At 32.5% G+C, this 11,262-nt stretch overlaps 2 protein-coding genes across 2 annotated transcripts; one reads left to right on the forward strand and one right to left on the reverse strand.

Moving 5' to 3' along the window:
• Window positions 1–324: 324 nt before the first annotated feature.
• On the reverse strand, window positions 325–2,219 carry LOC133694575 (uncharacterized). Its single transcript, XM_062116139.1, has 4 exons — window positions 1,996–2,219; window positions 1,720–1,786; window positions 881–1,085; window positions 325–724 (listed from the first exon to the last, which is right to left on the reverse strand). The coding sequence occupies exons 1-4, from the start codon at window positions 2,160–2,162 to the stop codon at window positions 636–638; spliced, it is 528 nt and encodes a 175-aa protein (XP_061972123.1). The 5' UTR covers window positions 2,163–2,219; the 3' UTR covers window positions 325–635.
• Window positions 2,220–2,900: 681 nt separating this feature from the next.
• LOC133699646 (uncharacterized) lies at window positions 2,901–9,421 on the forward strand. Its single transcript, XM_062122990.1, has 9 exons — window positions 2,901–3,148; window positions 4,585–4,672; window positions 4,767–4,843; window positions 5,407–5,491; window positions 5,593–5,690; window positions 6,015–6,067; window positions 7,431–7,509; window positions 8,395–8,633; window positions 8,765–9,421. Exons 2-9 carry the CDS (start codon window positions 4,623–4,625, stop codon window positions 9,119–9,121), a joined length of 1,038 nt encoding a protein of 345 aa, XP_061978974.1. The 5' UTR covers window positions 2,901–3,148; window positions 4,585–4,622; the 3' UTR covers window positions 9,122–9,421.
• The last annotated feature ends 1,841 nt before the right edge of the window (window positions 9,422–11,262 follow it).

Below are 11,262 nucleotides of genomic sequence, written 5' to 3' on the forward strand. Positions count from 1 at the left end.
TAGGAAATCCCCTAATTGCAATCCAGGGCAAACGATGAAGGAAGGAACTTTATTATTCCTTTACAATTGAGAGCCTCTGCTGTTAAACAGAAGACTGTCATGGTTGAAACACACATTTTGTCATCAAACAGAAGTAAGCAATCCATTTCTTGACCACGGTCCACACACATTCTTAAAGTGCTGGGGATCATGGTTGAAACACTGAAATAATGACAACTTCACTTCATTCAAGAATCTATAAGCAAGCTGATAGATGATGCCACACAAACACTTTAAAATAAACTTAGTAAACTCACAATCTTTCAAATGAAGTATATCAGAAGCTTATCAAACTCAAAAGCTTAGTTTATTTTTAATTTCTTGCCATTCAAAAGATACCCCAACAAAAACAAAAAAAATTCATGAGAAAGCTATTCAAACATGCATATGAGCCAATCACACTGAGAAATCTTACTAAAATAAGCATCAGGATCCTTTATGATAAACTTTGCTAGATAGAACATATGACAAAAGCTGACAATCGCCACATAACAAACTATTAGTAGTGCAATTCTTTTGCTTGCTGAAGGGGTAGGGATGCATTATAGTTTTCATCATATTGCGTGAAGGAAGCTCCTCAACAAAATGCATTAAAATCACCAGCGAATCCCTGCTGTAAATCCCTGAAGAGGGTGATCAATTTTGTTTTCACGGGGACAAAATCCACAGTAGTCTTTGGTAGACCCTATAATAATAATAAAAATAATAATAAACAAATAAAGAAACCATAAACCATAATATAAAATACTACGCATGTAATGATAAAATACAATTGGTGCATAGAAATTGACAAACACACCAGAGTGCGCATAAGAAGGAACAAAAGAAATGCATAATTCACCTTCTTCCAACAAAAAACATGCAGTGATTTTTTCAGCTTCTGTTTTATGATTCCTTCCCCAATGAGCTTCTCCATGTGAAAATTCAGCAAAAAAATTTTTCTGAGACTTGTCATCTTCAGAAGCATTGAAGTTGATATGCTCCCAAATACCCATAGAAAAGAAAGAACAGGCAGATATGATCTCCACCAGCTTAAATTTAGCACCCTGAAAAAGAAATTTTGACAGTACCATAAAAATAAGTTGGGAGTACATAGAACCAATTTGTTTTTTAGCAGCAGAAAATTAATTAAATAAAATAAACATTATAACCAGGAAATAGTACTAGATGATGCTGATTGTTTTAACCACCCAATACATAGCAATAACCCGAGGAGTTTTCAAAGCCCAGAAATTTACCTTGGACTTGTTGTTATAGAATTCTACAGCATGATGGAACAACACCATAACAAAACTGGCAAAACAGAGTGTTTATCTCTTTCATGCACCAACCAATCCTAATAAGTTCATTCAAGCACCGAAATGAAGATTAATAATTCTCTGGAAAATATGGCATGGCTAGACATCGTAGAGAACTTTTGGGTTCAAACACTGTGCTGTCCGGTCCTTGTTAGGGAGGGACTTTGAGTTTGTTTTCTAAGGCTTTCGAGCAATAAAAATCTTCTAATTGTTTCATCATCAAAACTGGTAAAGCAGTATGCGATCTAAAATTAGTTTAAGATGCATAATTGATCAACTTATTATTTTATTGTGTTATGCAGACATTAATTTCCTCTGTTTTTTTTAATAAAATAAAAACACATAATTAGAAGAAGAAGTAGGCAATAATAAAAAGAAATACCTTGTGCTTCTTGTTGTAGTATTTTATGGCTTTTTCTGCATTCCTTCTGTGTTTTAGCAGATCATTCCTGGTTGGATGGATTTCAGAGAAGTAAACTTAAATAAATATTGAATTAGAATGAAATTTACATATAAAAAAAGAAGCAGATCTGGACAGAGTCATTCAACTCATAAAAGAATTTCCGAACAGCAAAGCAAAACCAAGAATCTAACAAAGAACAGAAAATATTTCCTCTGATCTCATATTTGAAGGCAAAAGAAGAAACGCAAACTGTACCGTTTCTCACAAAACCCAAGCTTATCTTCTCGAGTTTGAATACCCCGATCTTGTTCAATATCCGGAACACGTCTTCTAATTAACATCCGACTCCTAAGAGCCTCGAGGCTTAATCGAATTGGTCTAATATCACCATACGTTAAAGTCTTCTCCAAGACGGCGCCCATCCTCCGTGCTTGGTCTCTTTGCCGAATTTGCGAAAAGCTAGAATAACTTGCTCGCGAACGCTCTGTGGAAGATAAGAGAAACAGAGTAAATTATAGACTAGTCCTTGTAGTTTTATAAAATAAATAAAATAGAGTCCTTACTTTAAAACAATAATTAATTAGTTTTCATCCAATTATATCTATGCATGCATTTCACTTTCTTAATTCATTACTTATGTTTTGTTCAAAAACTAAAATCAAGAAAAAGATAAAGAAACAAGTGATATAGAAAAATCGATTACAAAAAGGACTAGTTATAGAGTCATTTAAGCTGAGGAGATTATTTAATCTATTTCATAAAACCAGTTTGTGATTGTTGGTTAAGTTGATTTTTAAAATATGTTTTAGTTAAAAATATTTTAAAATAATATTTTTTTATTTTTAAAAATTATTTTTAATACTAAACTATTAAAATTATTTAAAAATATTAAAAAATATTAATTAAAAAAAATATTTTTTAATTTGTTTAAAAACATTTTTAAAATATAAGACGAGTTATTATACTGTGATTTTTTTTTTCAAGGGTTTTAATCATTGTTGTTAAAAATAAGTTTTAACTCGTAAAATTATCTAATTTTACGAGTTAAAATACATAAAATGTATAAAATTAAGATTAAAACTAGAAAATCAATAAAATCAATCAAACCCCATCAAAACGGATTAACTCGGAAAAAACGTTAAAAACGTAGCGTTTTCCCGAGTTAAGCAAAACTTTCAACAAAAGCAGAATTTTGAAATGCCCTCTGTCCTCTGACTCAGCACAGCAGTCTCTTTCTTCCATTCTTCCATAATCCATCCTCTTGAAACGCTCTCTCCCCCGATCGAAAGACCTCCTACAGTCCTATCGATTCCGCTCTCTCCAAATTCATCTCCTCAGTGGCTCAGTCCTTCCTCCTCATTTCATCGACTTTGATTTTCGTGATTTCTTACCCGATCGATTTCATCAGGTATATTTTCAAAATATTATGTTTATTTTAGTTTTTTTTTTTGTGTTTAATTTCTGTCGATTATTATGCGTTATCCTTAATTTTTTCATCATTTTTTCTTGTTTTGTTTCTGTTTTTCTGCCTTTGTATTTTTTTCCTGCTTCTATTTTTCGATCAGTATTTAGAAAAATTATATTAAGTTATAATTTTATTTTATTTCAGTTCTTTTTTCTTAATTAATTTTTTTACTATGCTTCGATCAAGTTAAAAAACATCAGAGCTGGAAATGGAAGAGAACTAAATTATCATTGTTTTGAATTAACAGCCTCTGTTTTTAGGAGTGCTTCTGTTGAATGAATATAACCATATTTCACTTGATAAGTTCCTGAACTGTGAATTAAAACCAAAAAAAGGTGTGAATGGAAGAATATTTGAATACAGGAATGGAGCTTCAATTAGGAATGAGTGTGGAAAAGAGGGAGGACTTGTACAGGTGGGACTTGGGAGGAGTTATGGCACATATTCACAAAGCTCTGTTTTTAGGAGTGCTTCTGTTGAATGAATATAACCTGTGTTTTTTTTTGTTGAATCTATGCATCAATGCTTAATATAGAATAAAATACAGTGCTTTGTGATTCAAATTGTGCTTAATACAAATTGTGAATCTTCTGTCATCTTAAGTGTCATATTTATGGTACAGCTTCTGAGAATTTGAAATTTTAACATATGAGGTCAGTGGAGGTTTAGGACATGGTTGTCAACCTGTTGGATCTTCTGAATTTCATAAACTTGGAAGCACCATATTTGTGGCTTGTTTGGTTGCAAAGAAACTCCTGTACATCTTTTGTTTTGGAGTCATTTGATGAAACATGAGGATGTGATTAAGTTAAAAAGTGGTATTGCATCATGAGCAAGATCATCAGGCCTTCACAAACGGTTGATTGAACTTGTTGTGTCATGGCCTGGTTTCTTATTGAATGGCTTTCCAGTTTCAAAATTGATTGTGGTTATTTTACAGAAGCTAGGGAGTTACTCTTTATGTCCAGATCCTTTGTGTTCGACTTCAATGCCTAACAAAAGATTGCAATATCTTAACATACATTGTTTTTCTTTTTTTTATCCTTTAAATAGTAGTTAGGCATGACTTTCAATAGTCTGCAATCTGCATGGATATCTGCAATCTGCAATCGTAAATAGTAGTTGATTACTGAAGTGGTACCTGCAGTCTGCAGAAGTGTAATATGTTTGGATATTTGTATTGTTTAAAATATTTTACTTGCGATTTTACGATTTTCGTTAAAATATTTTACTTGCGATTTTACGATTTTTAGTTAAAAAATTTTACTTGTGATTTTACGATTTTACAATTTGAGTTTACGAGTCGAGTTTATATTGTATGTTCCGTGTCGTGTCAAAAAAGCGTTTTTGACAACCTTGGTTTTAACCTAACTGCACAGACGTTTCCCAACCACTAAGAGCCACAGTGGTGAAAGAGATGCCGGGGAAGGAGATGCTTGATACAGGGCGTGATAAGCCAGAAAAATGGCAAGTGATTCTCTCCTGAACAATTTTTTCCATTTTATTTTATTTTATTTTAAAATCTATCTCTATCTCACACTCTTCCTCCTTCCTATTAAAGTTATTCGAAAATTGAGCAATTCTTGAAGGATCGTGGATGTGTCGCTCTACATCATCCTAAACTGGATTGCGTTGGGGGTAAGAGCTAGCATTTTCTGTATGCCTCTAGTTGTCATGGATTTCATGTTAAAGGTTTTTAAGTTTGGCATTATTGTTGAAGTTATGAAACAACTTTTTGTCTCTTAGTTAGATCCGATCCGATTCCAACAGCTGATATACCAGTCCTTAAGCTCGAGTTTGATTGCTTGTCTGTTTTAATTCTGTATTCATACATTAATTGTTTTCATAGTGCTTTGGGTTCAATGGTTTGAAGCATTGAAAAATCTCTCTTTTTAATAAATAAAACAAGAAAAAATAAAGAAACAAATGATATAGGAAAGCTGATCGGGAAAAAGAACTAATTATTTCGTTTTTTAAACTAAAGAAACTATTTAATTTATTTCATAAAACTAAAAGAACTAATTTATAATTTAATCTAAAAAGAAAGAAGACAAGCACCCTAAGTCTTAAGTTTTTCCCCCCTTTAGAAAACAAGCACTCTTAAGACACTTCTTCCAATTCTTTTCTTTGTTTTCATTTTATCAGGGATTTCTTTCTTTCAGAGGTTTTAACCCGGTACTAAACATATGGTCGAGCTGCAGGGATAGACAATGCTTACAAAGAGATCGATGCTAAGATTATCGAAGGGGAGTGTAAATGGATACGTGATTGTGTGTGGTTTAATAGGTAATAAGTGATTCTCTCCTGCACAACTTCTCTTTTTTATTTTATTTTCATTTATTTCTAAATCTATCCAAATCCCACACTCTTTCTATTTCCTATTGAAGTGTTTGCATTCAGATTCCCATAACGTTTCAAGAGTCGAAGAAGCCAGGGGATGCTGTGCCCCAACTCTCATCTTATCCTAAGCCAGGTTGCCCCGGGGGTAAGAGTCCAGATTATATCAACTTCTGAGCACTTCTTCAATTTTGTCTATGAATTTTCGGTATTTGGACAAAAATCTTAACATGGTATAGTTGCTTAATAATTTACTATGTTTTCACTTTGGTTTGAATTGATTTACTTCTCAATGAATTTCTATTTGTTTTAATCAGTTAATTATGTGTCACAGGGGCTTTATGGCTGGTAGCTTAATGCCCAACTCCTAATAATTCTATTTCTTGCAGCATGTTCTGTATTTTTTTCTTGTTTCAGTTCCTTCAATTCAATGATGTTGATTTGATTCCTTACGTATTTACATTCAACTCAGGTTTCTCTTACCTTGGCAAGCTTCTGCAACGAATCATTACTGGATATCTGCAGGTTGTGGTGTGCATTGCACTAGCTGATTGTTTAGTGTAATTGTTTCATCACTTGTGATTTTTAAACCACCCCCCCCCCCCCCCCCCCCCCCGATGTGATCCATAAATCTTTAATATGTTTCTTGTGAATGTCAAAATAGCTCCTAAACCTAACATACTAGTAATTAATGTTAAAGCCCTGCCAATTAGTAGACATGAAGGAGAAAGAATCATTTTTTTAACTAGTGAAGTTTTGTTATACAATTTTGCTTATCTTGCTTTTCAATTTTTTTTCCCTTTTACTTGTTTATAAGTTCTAAAGCGAAAAAATAGGATGGTCTTGTAGCTGGCTTGTCCTTTGAAAAAACAAATTCATGAACATGCATGGTCTATTCTTATTTTTGTATAGCCATGTGTTTTTGGAGTACATACATATGGTAATATGTTCAATAAAGATCGCGTTTTGGTTAAACTATAGTTAAAAAAAGGACATTGCTTGCTACAAAAATAGCGGAGTGGTGATAACAATATCATTTTCTGTTTTCTTTTCTTTCATGTTTTGTGAACTTCCTACATATTTTTGTTGCCTCTTTCTTTAATCAAGTATATTAGATTCGTAATGGATTTTGGAGTTCGATTTTCTGGTGACTTGTAAACTTTGGGTGAAATTTGATGGTGGTAGCATAACACAATTTATTAGTTTACTTCTCTCTCTCTCTCTCTCTCAATAGTTCGAAGATGAATTTGTTTAATTAAGGGGGATACATTGTAATACCCTGTACTCAATTCATCAATTTGACCTAAATGGGCAGTTTTAGTAGTCATCTTTTTGTTGGTTGGGGTTATTAAATTAATGGTGATGAGCGATTAAGTTTTTCTATGTATTCATGCAAGTTTGTTGTTCTGTTTTTCATGCATCTTAATATTCGTTTTGCTTTTTGGTGGGTCTTGGATTTGATTCTCTCTCATCCCCTTTCCTATCTTTTTCTTCAAATTGGACTTAAAAGAGTAGCTAATAGAATGTCACTAGTTACTCCCTAAACACCATAAAATTTTTCAACTGCTGACATTACTATAAGTGTGCGTGTGGGTGGAGGAAGATTGTTATTCTTTATTAGGTTTTTCCTATTTTTTATAGAATTAGTATTTTATCATCTAGGAATCTAAGTCCTTGTTGGATTTGATTACTCGAATCCAATAAACTTATTTCCCAAGTTGTCCTGCATCACTTATTTGTTTGCCATTTTAAACATCGAGTTTATAAAAATGAGAAAAGTGTTATGCTCCTATCTACTTTTTTTCTTTTGTGGATATGATTATTTCATTGATGTTGCACTATGTGAATAATATAAATATTTACTGTCCTGAACTTTGTGTCTCGGTAGTCTACGAAAGTCAAAGAACGGAGCTGGCGTTTGGCTCAACTCAGTATCCTACCTGAAGTTCGTTCTCAAGACCATTATAGTAAGGCTTTTTCTTCATATGCTCCCTCAATCTTATATTTAACTTGTCATTGTCAATATTTTTTAGATGTCTCAGTTATGTGTCTACTTTTTGAATAAAGTGATTGTGATATACGAGTTTTCTAAACTTACCTTGAACTATTTTGATTAATATATTGTATTACAATTTGATGTGTTACTGATAAATGATTGAATTGCATTCACTTGAATGGTTTGAATAAAAAAGATTAATCGATGAATTGTATCTACTCGAATGGCTTGAAAATGAAAACTGGCACATGCCATTTAACAGGACATGTGTGAAAAGATGTAATAGCTTTAGGTTATAGAGCAACCTGTTACAGGGTTTGGAGAGAATGATTTTGTTATAAAGATCCTTTATGGCTTTGACGGGGACACATCCCGCACCGTAGATCACACGTGTATGGTTGGAGGTGGCGAAGGATAGCCTAACTTGTCACTTTTTTGTTAGAAGATTGAGCACATCCTATTCCATTTTATAAGGCTTTTATTTTGGCATTATTATTGGGCTTGATTTTATCATAATTTGAACTTCATCTTATTTTTATGGGTTGTTTACCTAATTGCTGGCAGTGTGCTGGGTAGGGTTTTTGCTTTAGACTATTTAAGTGTTTCTACAGGATAGACAACTTTTGATGATTGATTAAAAAACTGTAGACATGCTTTTCTCCCCTCTTTTCTTTTTCTATTCTTCTCTCATTTTCTTCTCTTTCTCTTTCTTCTTTTCAATTCATTACTATCCCGCATCAGGCTTGTAGAATCTAGGCCTAGAATATATAGGGAAAAACGATTGCTTGTAAAAAACTATTGGTGTTTTTTTGACTAGTAGATTCTTTTACTAAAACTAATTAATACTTATTTTTAGAAACATGTGTCTTCTTTGCTGTCATCGGGGCTGTTGAGGGGCGCTACCGGTTGTGGATGATTATGAACAAAGCTGATCATGTGACAGTACCTCAGTTGTCTGTGCAAGATGGTATTTATGGCACTAAGCAAGTGCCTATAGACCCTGCCATATTTTTCAATTGGATCGTTGAACATGGCGTGGTTCCTGAGTCTGACTGCCCATACACTGGATTACCTCAAGGAGGGCATGCTCTTGAGGTAAATATAATCATCATCATGCTTGTTTATTATTTTTACATGCATTTACACTCTAAGCATTTGCAATGAACCTTATTTAAGTGTTTTAGTAGGAATGAACTAGTATTTAGTTCATATTTTTCTTATTTTAGGAGGGTCGGCTTTCAGTGGTGAATGGCTATCGCATTATAAACCCGGGGGAAGAGAGTGCTGAAAATATTGTAGCGGAGATCATGGAAGGAGGACCCATTGTGGGGATCCTTTTATACGAACCAGATTGGCATGCAGTATCATTTCTGCATGCAGTCATGCTAATTGGTGGCGTTTATAAAGATGAACGCGTGGATAAGTATGTGATACAGAACTCCTGGGGCCCTGACTGGGAAGAGGATGGTAGAGGATTAGTGCCCATTTCAGACCTTGTTGAAGCTTATGTTCCTGTCTTGGCTGAGCATGTGATGAGCAGGGAACTACTAAAGGCTGATTCAGCACTGTCTTGCAGCATGTGATGAGCAGGGAACTAATAGAGGTCTCTGTTTTTTTTTTTTATTGAGACTTAATTATTGTCTTTTTCAATTTGTGCTGGAGTTTTTTCTCAATCCTCAGTTGTGATTTAGTTTTTAAGAATCACGTGTTATTTATGGAAATTTTTATTGGACTATTTACTCAATAGTCAGTGGAACAGGCTCTGCCTGAAAGATTCATGAGTGTAGCTGGATAAATATTTGTAAGAATGGATGATGACCATGAATGCTTACAGCTTTACGGTATTAGAGTGAATAAAGACTGCATTTTCAGATTGTACTTCTCTTTAAGACTCTGCATTTTCTAAAATTTTAGAAATTTTAGAAATATTTATCAGATTCTTTACGTATAATTTTAAAATTTTCAGATTCTTTACAGTAGACGCATAATTTTCAGATTCTTTACGTACCATTCTAAAATTTTATTTATAAAGACAGGATTGATGATTTTATTATTTTAGAAATTTGGATTTCTCGGTCCTATAGATCTTTTAATTTAGGCTAAATTCTATTAGATTTTATAAATTTATTATAAAGTTCACATATTGTTACAACGCTAAAATAAATGCTACAATATCCAAAAAAAAAATGTTTTTCAGATTTTTATTTATTTGAATAGCAAAACAAATGTTTTTTTTCTCTTAAGAAGCTAAGATATGCCCACGATTTTTTTATGGAACTGGGCCATGATACATAAAATCTAAAATGAAGAGAGGAGCTCAGTGTCCGTCTAATTGTCGAATATAATCCATCCAAGTGCTTCAGTGAATTGGTATTGATATACTGAAGTAACCATGGTTGGTTATGTCATGGTTTAATGAAATCAATCACTCTTGATATAAATTTCATTAAAAAACCTCAATTTACTTTGAAATCTATATATTTATCTTCAATTATATCTTAAATTTATAAATTCTCTAGTGTTCGTCGTAGCGATGGTTGCTGCCCATCCATAATTTTTTCAAAAATCTTTTTCCTCTAAAATAAAATAAATTTGTAGTGTTTTTTATTTTTATTTTATTTCAAATAAAGCATAGGAACTTTCGGAATGTTATTTACATCAAATATTAAATTTACACAAACCAAGGATATTAATTTAACCTGAATTAATTTGATTATTATTATTATTATTATTATTATTATTTTACATATATATAACCTTGTAGATTAAAAAAATAAAAAAACACCACGGAGCAAAAGAAAACCTCAGGTGAGACAGGAAAAACAGCGAGGTAAGAACCTCAACAACAAAATAAAGTATTATAATATATACTAAAAGAGCTTAGTGTCCTTACTATTTATCTAGATACAGATTACTATGGATTGGAGCAGTGTAATGATGAAATTTTTCTTGCCAAAAAAACTTGCTAAGTTAGGGGTAAAATTGTCTTTTACATGGGATACATCAGGCATTGAAAGAATGATTAGAGATAAAATGATTTGTTTGGGTTTTTTAGGCTACAATACAAATACTGATTTGTCCTTTAGCGAATAAAATTTTAACCTAAGTTTGATGCTTCTTGTCATTTTTTTTTAAATAAACAGCGAAGATATAATTATGCCCTTTAGTGAGGGAAATTATGCATGTTTTAAGGGGCTTCACCGTCTTTTCCTTTTATTGAAATAGTTCTAATACAAAATTACCCCTAGGTTTCAATAAAAACAAGGCTGCATATAGAGGTGTAAACCTTAGAAAAAAAATAAATAAAAGTGAAGAAATTCATGCATATGGTTAAATAAAAACAGGAATTCAGAAATTTTTGAATATAAATTTCCGGACAAAATAATTCAGGACATTATAATAAACTCGATACTGTTGAGGGTTGGATTTAATTGAAGAGAATAATACACTCAAAGGAAAAAGAGGGCCTAAATGTAAATAAGAAAAAATATAGAGTATAAATACTCTCTCCTCACCAAAAATCTGTAGGAACCATAATGAGAGAAAATAGAGAGTTTTATACCCATTCTTGAGAAATCAAGAGAGACACACTAAAATTTCAAGAACTCATCCAAGATTAAGAGTTTATAGATGGGATAAACACTTGAGAGCAAATGATTACCAAGAAATTGAACAAGAAGAAAGAAAGGAGGGAGTTGAAAATCTTCAAATGGTTAAAGATCAA

Source organism: Populus nigra, chromosome 1 (genome assembly GCF_951802175.1).
Source record: "Populus nigra chromosome 1, ddPopNigr1.1, whole genome shotgun sequence".
In the NCBI taxonomy this organism is placed as follows: Eukaryota; Viridiplantae; Streptophyta; class Magnoliopsida; order Malpighiales; family Salicaceae; genus Populus; species Populus nigra.

Excerpts from the sequence above, each read along its gene's own strand:
- LOC133699646 (XM_062122990.1), top strand. The coding sequence starts at position 4,623 with ATGCCGGGGAAGGAGATGCTTGATACAGGGCGTGATAAGCCAGAAAAA. Across the intron at positions 4,673-4,766 it reads CGTGATAAGCCAGAAAAATG|TTATTCGAAAATTGAGCAAT; the intron begins GCAAGTGATTCT and ends TTCCTATTAAAG. Across the intron at positions 6,068-7,430 it reads TCATTACTGGATATCTGCAG|TCTACGAAAGTCAAAGAACG; the intron begins GTTGTGGTGTGC and ends GTGTCTCGGTAG.
- LOC133694575 (XM_062116139.1), bottom strand. The coding sequence starts at position 2,162 with ATGGGCGCCGTCTTGGAGAAGACTTTAACGTATGGTGATATTAGACCA. Across the intron at positions 1,787-1,995 it reads CTTGGGTTTTGTGAGAAACG|GAATGATCTGCTAAAACACA; the intron begins GTACAGTTTGCG and ends CCATCCAACCAG. Across the intron at positions 725-880 it reads ATGTTTTTTGTTGGAAGAAG|GGTCTACCAAAGACTACTGT; the intron begins GTGAATTATGCA and ends TTATTATTATAG.